At 38.9% G+C, this 22,254-nt stretch overlaps 3 protein-coding genes across 4 annotated transcripts; 2 read left to right on the top strand and 1 right to left on the bottom strand.

The window, feature by feature from the left end:
* The first annotated feature begins 2,597 nt into the window (after positions 1-2,597).
* bbs5 (Bardet-Biedl syndrome 5) lies at positions 2,598-7,167 on the top strand. The gene is made up of 12 exons (XM_061724476.1): positions 2,598-2,746; positions 2,870-2,952; positions 3,033-3,098; positions 3,979-4,028; positions 4,331-4,458; positions 4,539-4,674; positions 4,797-4,892; positions 5,107-5,169; positions 5,273-5,407; positions 5,620-5,703; positions 6,787-6,810; positions 6,914-7,167. The coding sequence occupies exons 1-12, from the start codon at positions 2,685-2,687 to the stop codon at positions 7,013-7,015; spliced, it is 1,029 nt and encodes a 342-aa protein (XP_061580460.1). The 5' UTR covers positions 2,598-2,684; the 3' UTR covers positions 7,016-7,167.
* A 701-nt stretch (positions 7,168-7,868) lies between these two features.
* On the top strand, positions 7,869-10,728 carry klhl41a (kelch-like family member 41a). The gene is made up of 6 exons (XM_061723547.1): positions 7,869-9,040; positions 9,133-9,290; positions 9,383-9,490; positions 9,587-9,772; positions 10,126-10,272; positions 10,372-10,728. Exons 1-6 carry the CDS (start codon positions 7,955-7,957, stop codon positions 10,481-10,483), a joined length of 1,797 nt encoding a protein of 598 aa, XP_061579531.1. The 5' UTR covers positions 7,869-7,954; the 3' UTR covers positions 10,484-10,728.
* Positions 10,687-21,107, bottom strand: fastkd1 (FAST kinase domains 1). 2 transcript variants are annotated; one of them, XM_061723546.1, is made up of 15 exons: positions 20,806-21,107; positions 20,225-20,709; positions 20,068-20,136; positions 18,593-18,718; positions 18,082-18,480; positions 17,883-17,993; positions 16,791-16,922; positions 16,226-16,712; positions 15,478-15,592; positions 15,276-15,404; positions 15,007-15,138; positions 14,780-14,893; positions 11,643-11,787; positions 11,302-11,416; positions 10,687-11,188 (listed from the first exon to the last, which is right to left on the bottom strand). In XM_061723546.1, the coding sequence occupies exons 2-15, from the start codon at positions 20,560-20,562 to the stop codon at positions 11,105-11,107; spliced, it is 2,496 nt and encodes an 831-aa protein (XP_061579530.1). In that variant the 5' UTR covers positions 20,563-20,709; positions 20,806-21,107; the 3' UTR covers positions 10,687-11,104. The 2 variants fall into 2 exon arrangements, with proteins under 2 accessions (XP_061579530.1, XP_061579529.1); XM_061723545.1 differs by having other exon boundaries at positions 20,225-20,706.
* Between the last annotated feature and the right edge of the window lie 1,147 nt (positions 21,108-22,254).

The raw sequence follows: 22,254 nt of genomic DNA, 5'->3' as shown, positions 1-22,254 counted from the left end.
CCGCACTATATGCTACATACTGCAAAGTATGCACTGAATACTGCCTACTGAATGAAGGATTCAGTACGCTGCTCCAGCAGACCATTCACACAGCAGTGTGCTACAGTGTATCCCAGAATGCATCTCGCACCAAAACGTCAGCGAAAGATGAGATTTAAAAGCAGACTAGAGTGTTTCTCAATCCTGGTCCTCGTGTTCCCTGTCCTGCATGTTTTAGATGTTTCCCTGCACCAACACACCTGATTCTAATTAAAGGTCCTAATTAGCTGTCACCAAGGTCTGCACAACTCTGTTGATGACACACGTACTTTTATCACGGTGCGCTGAAGCAGGGAAACATCTAAAACATGCAGGAGGACCAGGATTGAGAAACACTGGACTAGAAGCTGTTGTAATTCCAGCTGTAGCGCTGTTAATATGCCACTTTATTACGTTTTAACATCTTTTAACATTCAGGCGTAAAAGTAAGGCGTAGAAATTTGATCCGATGTTTCGGGGATCAAAAGAGCCGCCGGTCCGGCCGCATCAGCAGCTCACGGCCGGAGAACAGACGCGATCGCCGGGTCAACCCACGGCCTCGTCCCGGGGAGAAACCTGCAGCCCTGTGGAGAATTGTCGCCGGCTGAAATAAATCATTTAGGAAATAAATGTTGGTTTAATAGATGAAATCTAACAGTTGTAGCTGTCACGTTAGTTTGTCTGAATATAAAGTGAAGCTTCGTGTTGTTACTAGATGGATATATATATACCACAGACAGAACAGAGCTGTATATCTTATAGCTCAATGGGTTGATTAGCGACTTTCGTACAGCGAACGGGGGTTTGATTCCAGTCGGGCTATATTTTGCAAATTTCCCCGATGTGGGACTAATAAAGGATTATCTTATCTTAAATGTTGAAATAGCAGTAAAACCAAATTCATTGATGAAATGACATAAGGGATGGAAATGGATTTTAATAAATGTATTGAAATGAACATATCAGTCTATTGAAGTTAATTTTATTTTATTTATCTTCTCCTCTCTGTCGAGTAGCTCTCTCTCCATCTTCTCCTCCTTGTCCAAACCCTCTCTCTGCATCTATTTATTTCAGCTCCCGGACAAATTCTCTGTCAAAACACAGCAATGAAAGTTATTTCATGAAAATACAACGAACTACCGATATATAACGTTGTCATAACACTTAGTTCACTTTTATTTACGTAGCAAGCATGCTAAGATAACTAACAAAAACCTAACATACTATTAAAAACCCACAATTTTTAATCGTTGTCCTTACACTAAATTGAATTAAAAAGGTTATATATTAAAGTTACTTACATTTATATTCCTCCTTCTCCCTCTCCACGGTGTAACTAGTCCTTTCTTTTGCGGATTTTTTTCCAGATCAGTACAACATCCGGGTATTTTTCGCACACTGCAGATTTCCTTCTGTTCACATACAGCATACTACTTACTACACTTTGGCCAAATCAGTGTATACTTGTAGTACAGTATGCGAATTCGAAAACGGCCACTGTCTCTGTGTCTGGAGGTTTTGGCGTACAGTGCTCTGTAGCGCCGTCCAGAGGGGAGGAGTTCAAACAAACTACAGACAATAATCCATCCATCCATTATCTATACCCGCTTTATCCTTTGCAGGGTCACGGGGGTCTGCTGGGGCCTATCCCAGACAATTTTCAGGCGAGAGGCAGGGGTTACATCCTGGTCGCCAGTCCATCGCAGGGCCACATATAAACAGACAACCAGACACACTCACACCTACGGGCAATTTAGAATCATCAATTAACCTAGCATGCATGTTTTTGGACTGTGGGAGGAAACCGGAGTACCCGGAGGAAACCCACGCAAGCACGGGGAGAACATGCAAACTCCACACAGAAAGACCCTGCTGGGCCTGGGAGTCGAACCGGGGACCTTCTTGCTATGAGGCAACAGTGCTAACCACTAATTCACCGTGCTGCCCATACAGACAATAAACACTACAAAAAAAAGGACTTTCTGTGTATTTTTTGTAGTTACAGACAATAAACACTACAAAAATACACAGGAAGTCCTTTCTTTGTTTGGGCTTTAAAGGGAAATGCCCCTGTCAGAACAGAATCCAATAAGGCATGTAACAATGTTTTTAAAAAATCATCGTTTACATGGATAAAAGCAAAGCAAATAAAAAAAACTAGCTCATGCAAAGCGAGAGAATTTGATTAATTTGAACAGCATAAGACTGCCACACTGAATTGCCAAATAATCTGGAATTACGTGCATAATTGTAATTCCAAAATGTCATTATAGAATTTTATTAGAGAAAACCATGTCTGGCATTTAAATTGCTGCAAACAGGCTCCAAAAGAGCCACGCTTGTTTTCTGTATCTTTGGTATTTGGGGCTTTCATTCCCTCCGGCAGCCTTATTCCCCCACCTTAAAAGTTCTTTCCAACTTTAAACTCAATTCTCACTTTACCTGCAACTGTAACCAGGAGTCAGGACCACAGGGATGCCTGGCTTATCAACAGGTCTTCTGTTTTCATGGAAAGCTGAACAACGAAAACGTGACACACTTTTGGTCCGTCGGGCTTGCCGTCTGTTGCCATGGTGATGATGACGCTGCGCAGCTTCGCAGATTAGCTTGTCCCGTATTTACCAGCATAAACATTTTGTAACCACAGAGAATAGCAAAGTGCTGCAATGTCGTCTGCTTTAGATGCTCTTTGGGAGGACAGAGACGTCAGATTCGACATAACAGCCCAGTAAGTTAACTCTGTTCTGGTTTAGGATTATTTCACCGTTGTTTAGCCACTTTAGCATGTAATCTTCCACCAACACTGACACTTGTGTCCATAACGTTTCACTGTGCATTAATAATAATACAGGCAAATGAAAACCCGTCCAGGAGAGGCGCTGATAGACTGCCTGGACTCCATTGAAGACACGAAGGGAAACAATGGAGATCGAGGTGCTTGTGTCATTTATCTGGACCATTTGAGGCTGATGATCACTGGGCAAGTAAAAAACTATGATTGTCTCTTTCTGCAGGACGACTCCTGGTGACAAACCTGAGGATCATTTGGCATTCTGTGGCTCTGCCAAGAGTCAACTTGTGTAAGTAAACCCACGTGACTAAGATGTGTTAATTTGATGTATTCCTCTATTCCTTTATTATGGTATGAACCACGAGCAGAGGTGTCAAACGTATTCACATTCATTACTCAGGTAAAAGTATAGATACTAGAGTTTAAAAATACTCCTGTAGAAGTTGAAGTATCAACTCAAGTTTTTTACTCAAGTAAAAGTATAAAAGTACTGGTTTCAAAACTACTTAAAGTATAAAAGTAAAAGTAATGTAAGGGGGAAAAAAGCCATTAAGGACAAAAGCCATTGAAAATTAATGCATCTTAGTATAATGCAAATATATTATAGAACCATATATGTGTACTTTTGAGCATTAACATGTGTTTCAGAGAGCAGAAGATATGATGACTAGTTGCCTATAAGTATTGTAATGGTGCAAAAAGTCAAACTTCAGAGGCATGTTATCATTTATCCTAACCTTTATTGGAATGTACATCCAAGTTTAGTTGCAGGAATCTGATGTAAGAACAAAACTGGACAAGAACATCTGAGCCACAACCACAACCAAATTTACTCTATCCGGATGGAGCAATTTAACTGGATAGTTGTTTTTTTTTAAGGCCGAAATGAAATAAAGTAACGAGGCTGTTTTTAAAATCTAAGGAGTAAAAAGTACAGATAATTGCGTGAAAATGTAAGGAGTAAAAGTAAAAAGTCGTCTGAAAAATAATTACTCCAGTGAAGTATAGATAACCAAAATGTATTTGTACTTCGTTACTTGACACCTCTGACCACGAGTTCTTAGTTTATTCCAAGTACTCATATTTAAAAGCGAATGTCAATAAACCACCGTGAAATTATACATGGATTGTAACCAATCTTTATGAAAATCTCTGCTTTCATTCTCTAGCTGTGGGTTACAACTCGGTTATTAACATCACAACAAGAGCAGCGAACTCTGTAAGTCCATTGTGTCTTATATCTACATGTATTTATCTTTTTTAATCTGTTTTACATTTTATAACTCACAAACCACACTTTTTTATCTATAGCTATTGTGTGAGTTATCAATTTGGTTAGAATTTAAATACATTTAAGCTTAGAAAATAATTGTGTGTTAATTAATTTTCACTTAGAAGAAGAAAATATCTAATCAAGCAAATACAATAATGGCCATTTTATTCTTTACATAATTATAAACTGAATCATAAACGTAAGGACAGATAAACAGACTAATCACAAAATTAATTCCACTTCTCCAGAAACTGAGAGGCCAAACTGAAGCTCTCTACATTTTAACAAAGTCCAACAACACAAGATTTGAGTTCATCTTTACAAATCTGGTTCCGGGAAGTCCAAGACTCTTTACCTCTGTGATAGCTGTACACAGGTGAAGTAGCACTGACATGTTGAACTTTGGATCTATTCTGAAGGGACTTTATTTTAAAGATATCTTTCTCATTTTTACAGGGCTTATGAGACTTCTAAGATGTACCGGGACCTGAAACTGCGAGCTGCTCTTATTCAAAACAAGCAGCTTAGACTCTTGCCACGGGAGCAAGTGTATGATAAAATCAATGGTGTTTGGAATTTATCCAGTGATCAGGTACCGGCCTTGTTGCAGAAATGTACAGTCCTTAATTTGCTTTTCTCTGTGTCATTTTTTAAATCATTGATCGGTAAAATTTGTTACCAAGACACTATTTACGCCACTGCTCTTTCTTTTAGGGTAACCTTGGAACCTTCTTTATCACCAACGTCAGGATTGTGTGGCACGCCAATATGAACGAAAGCTTTAATGTCAGCATTCCTTACCTCCAGATTGTAAGTACAGTAGACTTTCATCTTGATTGAAGTGCACTGTTTCCAATCATTGTTCCAATCATAGCCAAACTCAGTTTATTGCATTTATTTTACTTGTTAATAATTCATTATATTATTAAATACAGTACAAGTGATGCAATTCTGAGCTAACTGTGTGTGTGTTCCCGTTTTGGCTATTGTGTGATTTATAAAATCTTTTTTTATTCCCCTCAAGTGGTCAATCAGAATAAGAGACTCAAAGTTTGGCCTCGCTTTGGTCATAGAAAGTTCAAGACAGGTAACGTTTGTTCATTCGTTCCCATTAATCTGGTTTTTTCATGTTCAGTCTTAATGCGTGATACGTGATGATATGCAAATATACACTGTCTTTTTGGTTTTAGAGCGGAGGATATGTGCTTGGGTTTAAGATTGATCCAGTGGATAAGCTTCAAGATGCACTCAAAGAAATCAATTCCTTGCATAAAGTGTATTCTGCCAATCCAATCTTTGGAGTGGACTATGAAATGGAGGAAAAGGTAAGTATACAACCACAACAGGAGAATCACTGATCCTTGCTGCTTCACAAGGAGAACACTAAAGTTAAAAACAAGTCAATGACAAAAATACTCTGTCTATTTTAAACTTAACAGCTGTTGACATCCTCATGAATATTTATGAATATCTCTGAGTGGCAGCAGTTAAGCTGTCCATGTTTTCATAGTGCCGTTTGTCCTAAAAATGATTTCAGCCTCAGCCGTTGGAAGAACTCACAGTGGAACAACTTCCTGATGATGTGGAAATTGAGCCTGACGAACAGACTGATGCTTTCACTGTGAGTCGGCCTTGCTTACACACATCATTCCTTTGGGAGTTTTAAAGGTTTGGTTTTCAGTCTCTCAGAATAGCTATGAGTAAATGTCCTTCAGCACAAAGAATAAACATACATTTATGTTGCCTAGTGCTCATGTTTGTGTTGCTAGTACAACAATAGTTGACCAAACAGCTCTTAGGGTCATTGAGGGTTATGAAGACTGAGGATCTGCCTGAAAGGCAACAAACCTTCATAGACCGACCTTGGTGTGAACTTCCTGGGATGTCCAATCCTGGGAAGTTTGGCCTTATAACGCTCTTCATAATGTGAGGCAGCAACAATTGCTTCATAATGCATCATTGTTCACGCTTTCCCCCCATGGAAATTAGTTGAAACACAACTGAATGCTCCAGACCAACAAAATTGCAAAACAAATGCATTTAAAGAGGTTATAATAACCACTGGTGATCTATGAATTAAGTACTTTTGATTAGGAGCACAAATGGATACTTACTATCTTTATTTCCACAGAGGGATTAAAGATGTTCTTAGTTTTTCACACACCACTTCTGCATCAAGATTTTTTTTTCTTTTTTGTCAAAATGCTGAAGGGTTTTGTTATTTCATTACATATTACGTCAGGTTATTAATTATCATTACTTTATGAATAACAACCTGGTGTAATATGTCATGTGTTGTTGTTATTTGTGGTTGTTTTTAGTCTTATTTCAAGACCTAGTAGTTTATTATGTTTTAATTCTGTCCTGATATTCTGTCCTTTAAAATTGAAAAAGGGTGTACTTTTTTCAATTATTCTTTTTTCAATTATTTTTTCTTTTTTGACACGGCCGTACATTCCACTCTGAAGTGGAAGTTAAAAGAATAAAAGAAGTTTAAAGGACCACAGTAAGCCACTGTAATGTGATGTAAAGACAACAATAAAGCGGAACTCTGTCCAGTAGTTATAATAGCTATGAAAATATTTATTTAGTCCAAAACCTTATAACATATAATCTACGACCTACCTAATACCTCTTATATTCTACTATTGCAAGTTTACCCTGGAAATGTCATTAATTGTGCTAATTATGTGCTTGTTTACAGGCATACTTTGCTGATGGCATCAAGGTAAATTGTGTAATGAATAATTATCAACTTGGAGTATTGTTCTTAACAGCATGATGGACTATGAAATTTGTGGAAACCCAATTTATTTATCTTAACTCCACAGCAACAAGACCGCGAACCAGTTTTCTCTGAGGAACTTGGTCTTGCCATCGAAAAGCTGAAGGATGGGTTTACGCTTCAGGGGCTGTGGGAAGTCATGAGCTGAAACAGCATGAAGCATTTACAGTATGTCCTGTATGTATATATTGTAGCTACATGTGTAAAAATAGACTACATCTTTATCTAGGTCAAGTTTTTCAGTTTATATGTAAAAACATGTTCTTAAAAAGTAGAAAATAGATATTGTCACAGAGTTTTCTAAAAGTATTTTTGTAGTTCAAAGATAATTGATTAGAACTTGTTTTTTAATCATCTAATATGAATAAAATGAATTTGAAAGACTACTTTTCTTTGTAATTGATCAATCATCAGATTCAGTAGAATTTGACTAGATGAGAAAGGAACACAAGGATCTTGGGGTATAGACAAAGATGTAAAACTATTTTGAAAATGTTAAAAAGGTATAACCTGTCACCTCCCGTGGCAGCAGCTGTTCCTGACCCCGTCTACTCATTAGGTGACTCCCTTCTTAGATGTCTCACACACAAAACACTGAATAACACCCACTGTGGGGAAGGTGGTCATTGCTATCAGGGAATTGTGACTCAGTCAACATGTACACGTCCCCAAAATACCGTAGTATTTGCCAGACATATTTTTAAACGGTAAGTAAAGCATTTGAATAAATAGTCATTCTATGGTGTGAAGTATTTCAATATTTCCAATATTTATTTTGCTTAATGGGAAACGCAGGAGTCAACTAATGATAAAGATCATGTATTACTTCTGTTTGGTCGCACAACAATGTTCCTGCTACTCAGTGGGGTGACAACGCTTCACAGTTGTTTGTGCTTAATGACAGCTGTGTGAGCTCTCCGGGTTGGTCAACCTGAATTCTTCGTGGATGGGGTGGCTAGCTATATTTAGAGGGGCACAGTTATATTGAAGTGGCTTCAGACCTGGCTGCCAGTAGTTCTCTGTCTTCAGTAGCTGGAACAATCAGTCGTCAGCGATCGTTATTCCACTTACTTCCTGTCCAAAGAGAATGGATCCTCAAGGTCTGAGAGAAGATCTCCATCTGTTTCAGAGCACGTTGCTGCAGGACGGACTCCGAGAGCTTCTGAATGAGAATAAGTTAATTGACTGCATACTAAAGGTTGGAGACAGAAGCATCCCTTGCCATCGGCTCATTCTGTCAGCATGCAGTCCATATTTCCGGGAGCTCTTCTTCACAGAGGATGGCAAGGAGTTAGATAAGAAAGAGTTTTCTCTGGAGGATCTTGACCCTAATATTATGGAGGCGATTGTGACTTATATGTACTCAGCTGACATTGACATCAATGACAACAACGTACAGGAGATTTTGGCTCTTGCTAATCGCCTCCAGATTCCTTCAGTGTTCACAGTTTGTGTGAATTATCTCCAGAAGAAACTGACCATGAAAAGCTGCCTTGCCATCTACAGGCTGGGTCTGATGCTGAACTGTCCGAGACTGGCCATGGCAGCCAGAGATTACATCGCAGATCGCTTCGAGACCATAGCTAAGGAGGATGAGTTCTTAGACCTGGCTCCACCAGAACTCTTTGCCATCATCGGAGCTGACGCGTTGAACGTTGAAAAGGAAGAGGTCGTGTTTGAGTCTCTCATGAGGTGGATCAAAAAAGACAAGGACAAACGTGCTAAATCCTTGGAAGACGCCTTCGAGTACATTCGCTTCCGTCTGCTTCCAGAGAAGTATTTTAAGGAGAAAGTGGAGAAAGAAGAGCTTATTAAGGGAAATCCTGAGCTCGTCAAAAAGACGAAGGACATCAAGGATGCGTTTGCCGGGAAGTTGCCTGAAAAGAAGAAGGGGGAAGGTGAAGCGGAAGGAGAGGAGGGAAAGCTACCTGGTTACCTGAACGATAACCGCAGATATGGCATGTACACCAAGGAAATGATTGTCATGCTAAACGACACTGCTGCTGTGGCCTACGAAGCACAAGACAACGAATGTTTTCTCACAGCCATGGCTGAGCAAATCCCCCGAAACCATGTCAGTCTGGCAACAAGGAAGAACAATCTGTATGTGTTGGGAGGACTGTTTATGGATGAAGAAGACAAAGACAGCCCACTGCAGTGTTACTTCTACCAGGTAGAAAAGCTTTGATATATATCTATATAACAATTATCAAGTGAAAACTCATGCTTTTCTTTTTCAATTAATATCTTAAACATTGTTTTCAGTTGGACAGTCTTGCTGCTGAATGGATTGCTCTGCCACCCATGCCTTCCCCGAGGTGTCTCTTTGGTATGGGTGAATTTGACAATCTCCTCTTTGCCATAGCAGGGAAAGATTTACAGTCCAATGAGTCTCATGACACCGTCATGTGCTACGACACAGAGTAAGTTCAATACAGTAACCATGTCCAGTCAGAGAATTCATATGAAATTAGTGTAAGATTAAAATATCTCCTGTTGTACTGTGCACATTTAGAAAAATGAAGTGGTCGGAAACCAAAAAGTTACCTCTGAAAATCCATGGCCACTGTGCGGTTTCAGAGAATGGGCTGGTTTACAGTATTGGAGGAAAAACAGACGACAAGTAAGGCTACAAGAGCAAAACATTGTGTATAAAGTCTGAATCTGACCCTCATATTATATTAACCCTTACTGTGGATCATTTTGTCTGCTGGTAAAGTAAAGCAACCAACAAGATGTTTGCATACAACCACAAGAAGTCAGAGTGGAAGGAGGTTGCAGCCATGAAGATGCCTAGATCCATGTTTGGAGCAGTTATTCACAAAGGGAAGATAATCGTTGCCGGAGGAGTCAATGAGGACGGCCTGACGGGTGCTTGCGAAGCGTATGACTTTGGAACCAACAAGTAAGTGCTGATATTACTATACACGTCGTTCCTTTAAAAAAAAAATCTGCATTTCATGTCATTCTGTTTTAAAAAAAGTATTTAATTCTGTTCACAAGTGAACAGTATTTGTTTAAAATTGGTGGTATCCTGCATTTGACTTCACAGTTTAAGACTTGTTTTGGCCAAGAATTATATTTAGCATATTGCTTCATTATAATTACTTCATCAAGTTCTAATTGCACAAACATACTCAATATCTTATCAAATTTTCAGATCACCTCTTTGTGACTGCAAACAGACGTGTTCGATCTGCATTTTTAAGAAAAGCCCAGAGGTGACATTAGCTTCAGCTTCTGCATCTTTTCTTGCAGGTGGTCGCCTTTTACAGACTTTCCCCAGGAGAGGAGTTCAATGAATTTGGTCAGCGTTGGAGGGCTTCTATATGCCGTAGGAGGCTTTGCTGTGTTGGAGAATGAGAACAAAGAGTGCGCTCCTACTGAAGTCATTGACATTTGGCAGTATGTTTGGGTTTTTTCCATTTTCAATTACATTTACACATTTCTTTCAGTTATGAGAGCATTTAAATTACCTAACTTCTTTGTTTCTTAAACCAACAGGTACGAAGACGACAAAAAACAGTGGTCCGGTATGATCAGAGAGATGCGCTATGCAGCCGGATCTTCCTGTGTCTCAATGCGCCTAAATGCAGCCAAAATGCCCAAACTGTAACGAGGGACGTCCGTTGTTCTGGCTGTATGAGAATCACATGTAAATGCTGTTATCAATACTAACAAAACATATTTTTACCTCTAGGTTAGATTTTAATCAAATGTACTATAGTTTTGTGGCTTTTTATCTTTTATCATCAAACTAAACAAAAGTTCCTGTCATGTCTAATATTTTATTGTGTAAATTAGTTTTATCACTCAACTCCCTAAAATACACTGTATACCATTAAAATATCACAAACTCAATGAGTCCGTTCGGCATTTTAGTTTGTTTCTTTTGTTTCAACACAAATAAAATATTTACTCGGGCCACACACAAACACAAACACACAAGGAACCAGCAATGCTGATACTAATCTCATAAGTGACTCCACAATTAAATGCATAAAGTAGAAAATAATACAAGATTTATTACATTTAACTTATTTTAATACAAAAGCACATAAAACATGATCTTATTTAACATGAATGAGGTAGATTCATGCCAATTTTAGATTATATTTCAACAAAAAATAAGGAGCACTTCATGGATATTAACTCTTCACTGCCAAAGTCTTTTGGAAACTAGGGTGAGTCAGTGCTCAGTGTAACAGTTTATGTCATTGTTTTATCAAATAAGAAGCTATCCGAGTATTTTCTTCTTCAGATATTCCTTCCAAGCGTCTTGTGTTGAAAGTTCCATAGAGTTCCATTCAAAGTGAGGGATCTGCAAAATTAGTAGATAACACCAGCTGATTCACCATCTCTGACAATATTTCTGATGTTCAATAGAATTAAACTTCATCACAAAGTCGTTATCATAATAAACCATTCTCTCACCTGAACAACGCGATATCCGAGAATTTCCAGGTGCCTCTTTCTCATTAAAGTTTCACCTTTCAAATGATGAGAATTTTTGCAGAAGAACTTCGAATCAAGGAAGTCCACAGCAACACTGAGGGAAAGACGAGGGAAAACAGAATGTCATACGTTTTTCATTTGGGTTGTATCATTCCTTTTTAAAATCTATTAATGACATTTAATGTATTTTTTTGCATTATAACTCGCAAAATGTTGTTGCAACAGCTCAGACGCTGTTCTAAATTCTAAACTCGAGACAATCAAAAAGCACTCCATGGGGAGTCAGATGTTGTAGTGGTACATAGGGGCTTGTATCCTACCGCTGAGCTCCAGGCAGCAGCTCGTCCCGGATGTTTTCCAGTGTTGTTGAGTTCCAGTAAACCTTTCCTCTGTCCGAGATCTGCAGGGTGCTCGGCTCGGTGTAGGGCAGCGGCTGCAAGTGTTTGTCCAATTTACATTCAAAGTCTAAAAAAAAAAACAACAAAACAGTAAAATCATGTATTATTGAGTTAGGAATTTATTATATATTTTGTAATAAAAAAAAAGGAGTTGGACACAATAAAAGTGCACTTTTTAACCAAATCAGTAAACAATTACTCATTCCTCTGGACATTTTCGTCTGGCATTATAGTGCCATAGTGCCAAACAAGATGCACATAAAACATGAACTGATGGCATTATGTGAGAATTGAACATAGTCATTAATTATATTAATAATAATTTTCCTCTAATTTAAAAGTCAGTCAGTGCACATGGAAGTCAACGGTGCTCAAGTCTGAGCCAGGTCACAAGTCCTTAAAAGTCCTTAAAATCGGACCAAGAGTCAGTCTTGGACTGGACTTTTTTTATCCCCGATTTTTTTCCCATTTTCATCACCCAGTGCTCTTACCTAAGTGACAGTCCTGGGATTGCCATCCTCTACCAACCCCATGAGGCCCTACACAGGTCTCCTTCTTAACCTGAGGAGTGAGCAGTCTGTAGCATGTTTTTGTGAGGGTAGCTCCCATTAGCTACCCAAGGGAACACGGGGAGAACATGTAAACTCCACACAGAAAGATCCTTTCGCCAACCCCACCAGGGCCGTTCCTGACCCATTTGGCGCCCTAGGCAAAATATTTGCTGGCGCCCCCCCACCCCGTTCCCGTCCTGTCCCGTCCCGTCCACTACCACTACCACTACCACCACACACACACACACACACACACACACACACACACACACACACACACACACACACACACACACACACACACAAACGGAATAGCAATTTCTTTAGGATGTATTAAATAATTAAATATATAATATGTAATAAATAAGTAATACAACAACTCAGTGCAGCAATTAAATAAAGAAACAAGTGCAAACACAAACAAAATTTCAAATAGTAAAATAGGTCAAGTAAAAGGTATTGCACACAAATAATAACAACTACTACCAGTAATAACTATATACAAAATACCCTGTAAAAACCTCAATTTAGCCCACAACATCTTACAATAACAATTTTAACAACAATAACAACAGCCTTATAGCCATTGACCGGCTAACATGTTAGCATCGCTCCCGTTTTCCCAACAATTATCTAGATTTTCAGCAGACAATCAGAAGTAAGGTTAACACTAAAACGTGAGGATTACTTAAATGCACATGATTGTCAAGGTCAGGGGCGGAGCAGGGGTCCCAGCCTAGGGGGGAGAAGCATTCTAGATGGGCCCTTGAGGCCTAAACATCTCCGTTAAAACGTAATAGCTAAAAAAAATGCCACGGATCAGCCCCTCTGACACACAACCACAGCACGCAGACGACACGGTCAGAACTATTCAAATGAGGTTTCAGCACCATGGATTTACCAGTCATTATGTCAAACCTAATTATAAGCCTAATGCAGACTTTAAGATATAAGTATCAAACTGGAGATAAAAATCTAATGACATCCAGTGATGTCTATGGAAGCCCATTTCCGCCAGTAAAAGAAAAAAATAAGATGAAATCTTAGCCTTAAAAATAAAAATATCATAATTTTGTCATAATTTTGACATAAAAAGTCATAATTTCAACTTTTTATCTCATAATTATGATTTTCTATCTCATAATTTCGACTTTCTATCTCATAAAATTTCTGACTTTCTATCTCATAATTCTGACTTTCTATCTCATAATTCTGACTTTCTATCTCATAATTCTGACTTTCTATCTCATAATTATGACTTTCTATCTCATAATTTCAACTTTCTATCTCATAATTTCGACTTTCTATCTCATAATTTCGACTTTCTATCTCATAATTATGACTTTATATCTCATAATTATGACTTTCTATCTCATAATTTTGACTTTCTATCTCATAATTTTGACTTTATATCTCATAATTATGACTTACTGTGGGGATATTTTTACTTTTAAGGCTAAGTTTTCATCTTAGCCATAGATGTCGGATTGGCTGAGTAAATCAATTCAGACACGTGTGTTCAACCTACACGACAACAGTTTACAATGTGCAACGACATGTATTTAACACAATCAGACACGGTGGTCAGCGTCATGACAATGTTATCAGAAATAATTAATAATATGACAGCTTACCAATGATGGTTTCATCCAGGGGTGGGCAGAAAACCCCAACAAAACATATTTCCATCCACATCAAAACATATTTCCTGCTTTAAGGCTCCTTCTGATGCGACAACTGGCTAAAGTTTGATTTATGGTTCTACGTTACAGCAACGCAGAGCTACGCCGTAGTGGGTGGGGGAGGGGCGCCGCACGCGAGTGTGTTGAGGTGAGGGACCGCAGCAAAATTAATTGTGGCTGCCAGAGAGGCAGAAGGACGCAGCCAGGCAGAAATTAAAATTAGAAAAACGATTCCCTTATTATTTAAAGACTTTTGGCTATATATGTACTGTTGTTGTTTTTTAGTGTATTCATTTCTAATTTTTCAAAAAAAAAAAAAAATTAAAAAAAAAAAAAAAAAAAAAAAAAAACAGCTGATTGCATGGCGCCCCCTGGCATGCTGGCGCCCCTAGCATTTGCCTAACCTGCCCTATGGGCGGCACGGCCCTGAACCCCACCCAGGGTGTGGTGCTGAAGTCATGGGGGAACTAACACGCACTTCAGCGCCCACAGCATTCGAGGGAATCGAACCCAGGACCTTCTTGCTGTGAGACGGCTGCGCTACCAGCTGCGCCACCGTGCCCCTGACTTTTACAAACCTGTGGTAAAATACTGGCTGGCATAAGATTAAATCTCTGCAATCAAGCCCACGCTGACAGGGAGAGCTCTGACCAGCTTCTCTAAAGAGCTACACAGTAATAACACAGAGCAGCTACACACAACACAATCAAACTGACAGGATTGTAATTATAGTTTTCTTACGTCCTATGACGTCTTTCTTCCTCATGTGACACTTCCAAAAGGGAAGATGTGGTAGATTATCAGCGCATCACCCTGTGGTACTCACCTACGTTGTAGAAATATGGAGTGGTAACTGCTACTTGGACAAAGTTAATGCCACCAAGAACTTCGCCAAGCATTTTGTGGATCTGCTGTTGCACTGGACTGATTGCTCCATTCCCTAAAAAACAAAAACAACACAATCATTTTACAAGCGCTAAAGAGAAAATCCACGATTTCAGAGTGAACTGAAACAAAAAAGCCTAAACCTAAACCAGACGATCGTATAGCAACCTTTTCTTTGCAGCTGCTGGCAGTACTGGTCATGAAACCACGGCACCAGGAGCTCGGGACACTCGAGACACACGGCACGATTGAGCTCCATCAGGCGGAGCCGCGTTCGCATGTTGAGGGCATCGGGTAGTGCTGTAAGGGGGAACATAAACAGTCCCATTACTGTAAATGGACAAAACTGTCATTCACATTTCAAGATGGATAACTGAGCCTCAGATACTGAATTTGAAATTTGAAAAAACAACAACTGAAACCACTCAGAATCGTACTTTCCAATTGGGAGTCCAGCTTTCCCAGAAAATCTATGCTGAAAATTTCCCTAATTAGCTCTTCAGGAAATTGGTCCGCTACTGCCATGGAGTACGCAAAGAGGACTAGAAGATGTGGGTCAAAGGAGCCTGGAAGAACACAGATTGAAAAGTGAGAGTATGAAGGAAGATATGCTGTCTGATTGTGTGACTTGTTACTTACTGATATGAGGAGTGAAGCGCTTAATACAAGTCTCATACAGCTCGTCTGCCTGCACAGGATCATAGTTCAGGACAGAAAAGGGCAGCAAGGTGGCATATGTTGCAGAGTAGTGAATCTAAAAAAAACGAAACAGAAAAATACAGTCAATATAAATTAGGGCTGGGTATCGATTCAAATGTCAAGAATCGGTTCGATTCCGATTCTTAATATTCAGAATCGATTATCATGATTCGATTCGATCCGATTCGATATTGATTTGGCTTAGTGTTATTTAAAATGTTTTTTGAGCTGTTGCCTGAATTATATGACTGTAAAATAACTAGTGAAATAATAATTTCACAATAATTATTGTGAAATAACTAAGAAATAAATAACTCAAACAGGCCTTTCAATATCCATTTAAGGTGCAAAAAAGAAAGAAATTGCAACAGTTCATGCAGTAAACAAATCATTTTAGCTTATCTAATTTATTCTGTCACCACGCACACATATTGCCATGAAGCACCTGGCATGTGTCATGACAAACTGTGTGTCCGACTACTGGGATTAAAGTTCACCTGGCGAAAATTATGGAAAAAAAAAATAAATAAAAAATAAAAAAATAAAAATAGATCTTTAGACATAAGAATTGATTTTTAGGAATTAATATGAGAATCGATTTAGAATCGGAAAATAGATTTTTTTCAACACAGGCCTAATATAAATCCAATTACTCCACAATAAAATGCCGGGATGTCCTTTAAACCACCTTGTCAATGTCTGCAATTGCCACACTGGCAATTTTGTCCATCAGCGGAGGGCAGCGATGATTTGTCCTGGTCAGGAAGAAGGCCAACTCGGGTGCATTGGCCCAGCTGATCTGGTCGACCATCCTTTTCAGCGTAATCATGGTCTCCTCGAGCAGCATCTCCTCAAACCACTCCCCCGAGATGAACTTGAGCTCCTCTAGCAACAAGTCCAGCCGGTCAGCCGTGTGCAGCCTGTCATGGCCGCAGCGACTCAGCGTCTGAAGCAGCCGCACGTACTTGCTGGTGGTGTTGTGGCGGTAGGACTGGTCATTCCGCAGCCACTTGGCAACAGCAAATGAAAGGGTGTTGAGCTCAGCGAGGCTGCACTGCTCTACGACCGCGTCCACCCGCGAGATGATGCCCTCGTCCAGGCGCGGGGAGGGCAGCGTGGACAGCACTCGAATCAGCATGGTCACCTCATAGGGGTAGAAACTCTGCTGCAAAAAGCTAACACAGATTAAGTATTACAATTTTACATTTAATTTAGTCAAAAAAGAATGCAGCAAATAGTCCTTTAACACTTACTTGAGCACAGTGCTCCTTAATTTTGTAAAGAGCTCTGGGTTCTGATGCTGCAACAACAATAGCGCCTGAGTGATCCTGACCACCTCCACGGACTTGTAGACATGAAGGTTCTTTTTGATTACCGATGCAATTCTGAAAGAATCATCATTTTTTTTTATTTATTTATTCTTCCCGAACACTGATTACAAACTCAAGAAGGAATCTTAAGTCCCAATCTTTGTTTTGGATATTCTGTGTCGCTGTGTTTACTAGACTGCAAGTTAAAACAAAGACAAGTCAAATTAAACTGCATTTCAAACCATATTTCATTTCGGTCATAGACCTTTTTCAAGGCATGGATGCCTTGAAAAAGGTCTATGACCGAAACGTTGGCCCAATAAACATGAGTACTGTGAGAAGAAGGTGTGCAGGAGTTTTTTTTTTTAAATTGACTGCAGCTTTCCTCTTCCGACGCACCTTTCTGCATATCCAGTGTGCTAAAAGTTTTCTACTTCAGATAAACCATATTTCATTGAAATATACTGCAGATACTAGAACTGTATTATTTAATGGAAAACATGTTAAAAAATGTTGGAATAGTTCTGATCTCAATTTTATTATATCATCTCCTCTCATCATTAGATTGTCTGAACTGCAATCATTTTCAAACTGGATTACGTTGACGTAATTAAATAATAATATTGCAACAACATTTTTTAAACAGTAAGGAAGTGTGGACTTCTTTACTATAAAACTATAATTTTCTCATATATGCACAACGAGGATTAGTGTGGTCTTGCTGATGTCAGCAAGACCTTGCCTGAAAACCATCTGAATAGCACTGTAGCTCTGAAACCTCTATAATGGTTCAGGATTCATGATGTTGTTCAAGTTATTCATGTTGCCTGTAGTAATGAACCTTCGTATCATTATAGATACGGACCTTTTTTTTTTTTTTACATTTTTATGTACATTGTCCACATCTCAACGTTTTTGGATATAGGACTATATGAAAGTAAAACAGAACTGTTTGCAATAACTTGAAATTTCCCCCTTATATTTGGAAACATTATTTAATTTATGCTGGTACTTTAAGGAAATAAATGAACTCACTTGCTCAGCAAGCTGAGGTTTCTGCTCTGGATCTCTTCCAATGCTTCAGCTATAGCCAGAGCCTGGTGGGCACTAAACTCATCTACCAGCAGGAGGGCCATGTTCTCCAACCTGAGAAAAATAAAACCACACCAAAAATCAGAGGGACTTAAAAACTGTTGTAACACTCATGTATCATTCCATTAACTATAATACAAACCTCTCTCTGCTCTCCGGACTGGCCATGGGAGCCAGCGCAACAAACAATTTAGTGAAAGAGAAAGGATCAGTGCATGTGTCAATCAGTTCAGTCAACTTCTGCTTAGCAGCCAGCTTGAAGTCACAGTTGTTGAACTGGAGGGACTGATACAGACCCAGGACGATGCTGATATTCTCTGCATTCATTCTGGGAATGTTGCGCAAAAAGATCTCGTTGCACTTCTCCAGCAGGGGTCGGTGAATGTACTTGATGTTCCGCAGGAACTGCACCATCTTCCGTGGGATGTTAAAATTTGAGGGATCCACAGTGTGCAGGAGATTATCTGATCTGCTTATGAGAGCGTCCCGTAGCCGAGGAGACACGAGTGACGACACGCTAATCATCAAAGCAGTTAGGATCCTGGAAAAAAAAATAATTTAAATTGACATAAAATCCTAAGTATTGGTAACAGTAAATACATTAAGTGATGCAATATTTTGTTTTATGTTGGGTTTTTTTTTCCAAATCTGACCTGGCATCATCAATAGATGACAACTTCTGATCCATAATGCTGGTGACCTGACCCATTAGAGGACTGTGTTGAAGGTGCTGGTCGTTCAAACACACAGAAAACTTGGATAGGGATGACATTGGAAGTCTGAAAAAGATTTGGGTGAAATGTTAAGTGTTAAAAGGGAATGTTATGATTGGCTGAGTGCATATGGTTGGGTGACTGACCAACAATCCAAAAGGTATTGGACATACATACGGTGTGAAATTAAGCCATTCAGATATAGAGTTTTGTTACATTACAGACTCAGCTCAGCATAGAATTATCCACATCCATAATATCCACGCACAACTTTAACTGTACCTTGAGAGTGTGAGACTGATCTTTTTTTTTTCTTTCACAGTAGTGTTTATATTATAGTTTGTTTTCTCTTTCACTCTTTTCCTAGTCAAATATTTAGAGTCGCTCCGAGTCGTTCCTGAGTGAAGCACCACACTAAAACCCACGGCTGCATCAACAGACTAATAGAGTTGAGTAAACATTTGCCCACATAAACACCAATCTTCTTAAACCTGATTTGATGAAAGATCGATTAAAGTCATTTATAATCCAAGTGACTGATAACAATCCAGTCAGGTTTGGGTATGCTAGTGTGAGTTTTCAGACTACATCCTGCACGTCCTTCCATACAGTAATACAGTAATAACATGCTCCCAGCACCTAATAGGTGCTGTATGAATCTATAATATGTTTGCATGGAAATGCAAAGCGCTACACTGATCTCATAAAAGGGAAGGACGGCACAAATGATTATACTGATATTCTAGATTTGTTACTCCCATCTCCTGAAACCAGCGTCCTAGCCTGTGATGAGTATATATATATATATATATATATATATATATATATATACATATACATATACACATATATAAAAAGCCACTATTTCGTTGTTTCAGATTACTAATATTTTAAGATCAGGAGTCCTGGTATGTCTTCTAGGCCTTGTTTGGTTTCAGTTGTTTAAATTCAACTTCTGTAAATCAGTGGAATTATTTATTTTTTATTTTATTTTTTTTATTTATTAACATACTGTGCAAACAACGACATCAGTTTGTGTGTGTGTGTGTGTGTGTGTGTGTGTGTGTGTGTGTGTGTAAATAAGATGATGAAAGTAGATACATAAATTGAGAATATTAATTCGAGAGTAAATAAGTTAAACAAATAAATAATTATCATATAGAGTGGTGTAGCACGATATAATATATATAATATAATATAGTAATATCCTAATATAACATAATTTTTATAAAATATTATAACATATAACCAAATGATATCAACATACTATAATATATAACAATATAATAATACTATAGTTTAACATTCCATGAGATGTCATAACTTAATATAACTTAATATAATAACACACTATGAAACAATATATCATGATGTTTAAATCAGTGGAATTAGTTAAAACTGTTATGCAAACATACCTGTCTATTCTTAGCCAAGCTTCAGAAACCATCTGCTGCACAAGAGAGTCGTGATGTTCTACATTCAGCCTACAGGAGAGATCATATTGATACATGTGACTATTACAGGTGTATAATATTTTTTTAAGTAATTAAAAGATTGTATCTGTTAATATACCTGAGGAAAATGTAAAGCATGTCGACCAGCATTAAATCATCCATAAGAGCAATTTTGTTCTCTGCCAAAACCCGAAGAGTCAAGAACTGCGGGTGAGTCTTGATGAGGTCGACAGTCCTGAGCACTTCAGGTCTCTCTTTCTGAAACTGCCACAGCAAGTTCACAGCACAGCTCACGTGGTCCACTGTAAGTTTTGCTGTGTTCTTGCCCACCACATCAAACAGCTGGTCTTCAATGGAGCAGACCTGCAGCCGCTCCAGGATCTGATCTCTGTTGACCATGGTCCCATGAAGGAGCCTCCGGAGGCAGGGCTTTATGGATCGAAGCCGAAACATCATGACACACCTGGGCTCAGGTTAGGTCTGTACAGAGATCTTCATTGGTCCAGTTTCCCCACTTTCCAGCTCATATTAACTGACAGACAGGCTCAGCAAGATGTTTAACTGGAAGTAGATTCTTGGTTCTTCTTCAAGATCTTGCATCTGCTGAGGAGAAACACATGAAAAGCCCAAAACACAATTATGACCTATAAGTCTTAGCAATCAAACCTGATTGTAATATGTTCCAGGACAAGGACTTACATGATGACAGCTCAGTGTGACATGCTGATCTCATGCCTTAACAGAGACCAACAAACAGTCCCATTAAGACATCTAACATGACTCCCCTTTGCCTCTTGGATAAGACACCAGCCCACTTTACAGTGCTGCTCACGTGGATACTCAAACTATCCCCACAAAAGTATTTTGTTTTCTCTTAACCTCAATTCTCTTCTAGATTCCTACAATTTTTCCAAAAATATTCATCTTCTATGCAATCAAACCGCAAAACAGTCCCCAATAGCTCAAAGTCAAAATTCCCTATCATGCGTGTGCGCTGTAAAGTTTTACTTCCGTGTCAAGTGATGTAATGGTAAAGAGACAAATGCACCCTGAGTTCTGTCTTTCAGGTATCACACCTCGTGCGGGTTCACTCACTTACTCAAAGGTTACGGCTGTTTTGGCGTTCAAAAGAGTCAATCTATACTATTTTTCTCCAGCTAAATGTAGAAAAGACAGAGGGGATCATTTTTGCCCCCTAAAAATTAAAGGGAAAAGATCAGCGCTCACCTTGGCTCCATGTCATTGACAGCTACAAATCAAGCCAGAAATCTTGGTGTAATTATTGACTCGGACCTGAACTTCAACAACCATCTAAAGTCTATCACTAAATCTGCCTATTACCACCTGAAAAACATTGCTAGAATTAAGGGGTTTCAGTCTAAACAAGACATGGAAAAACTTATTTATGCATTCATTTTCAGTAGGTTGGATTATTGCAATGGCATCTTTACAGGCCTTAACAAGAAATCTATCGTCAGCTGCAGCTGATCCAGAACTCTGCCGCCAGAGTCCTTACAAACACCAGGAAACTGGACCATATTACACCAGGAAACTGGACCATATTACACCAGGAAACTGGACCATATTACACCAGTCATGAAATCACTACACTGGCTTCCAGTGAGTCAAAGGATAGAGTTTAAAATCTTACTGCTGGTCTACAAAGACCTGAATGGTCTTGGACCAAAATACATGGTTGATCTGTTAGTTCCCTATGAAGCTCCCAGACCCCTGAGGTTCATCTGGATCTGGTTTGTTGTGGTTCCAGAACCAGAACCAAGCAAGGTGAGGCAGCGTTCAGTTATTCTGCTGCTCACCGGTGGAACAAACTTCCCGTAGACCTGAGGTCTGCTCCAACTGTCAGCTCCTTTAAATCATTACTCGTAGTAAACGAAAATTAAATAAAAATGGCAGTTAAAGACTATACAATTTCCTCGTTAGTAATAACCGACTATAAAAATTGCTCTTGGACGTCCGAGTCTTACAGAAGAGTATAAGGGCCAGGCAGGAGAAAAATAAAAATAATATTTTAGAGGAAGAAGATTTTTTTTTCATTATGCACTTCGAGAAAAAAGTCGAAATTTCGAGAAAAAAGTCAAAAAGTCGAGATTAATGTTGAAGTAGAATTTCGAGAAAAAAGTTGGAATG

Source organism: Cololabis saira, chromosome 6 (assembly GCF_033807715.1).
Source record: "Cololabis saira isolate AMF1-May2022 chromosome 6, fColSai1.1, whole genome shotgun sequence".
In the NCBI taxonomy this organism is placed as follows: domain Eukaryota; kingdom Metazoa; phylum Chordata; class Actinopteri; order Beloniformes; family Belonidae; genus Cololabis; species Cololabis saira.
Note: the sequence above shows the minus strand (reverse complement) of the source record. Positions and strands in the feature narration are given on the sequence as shown.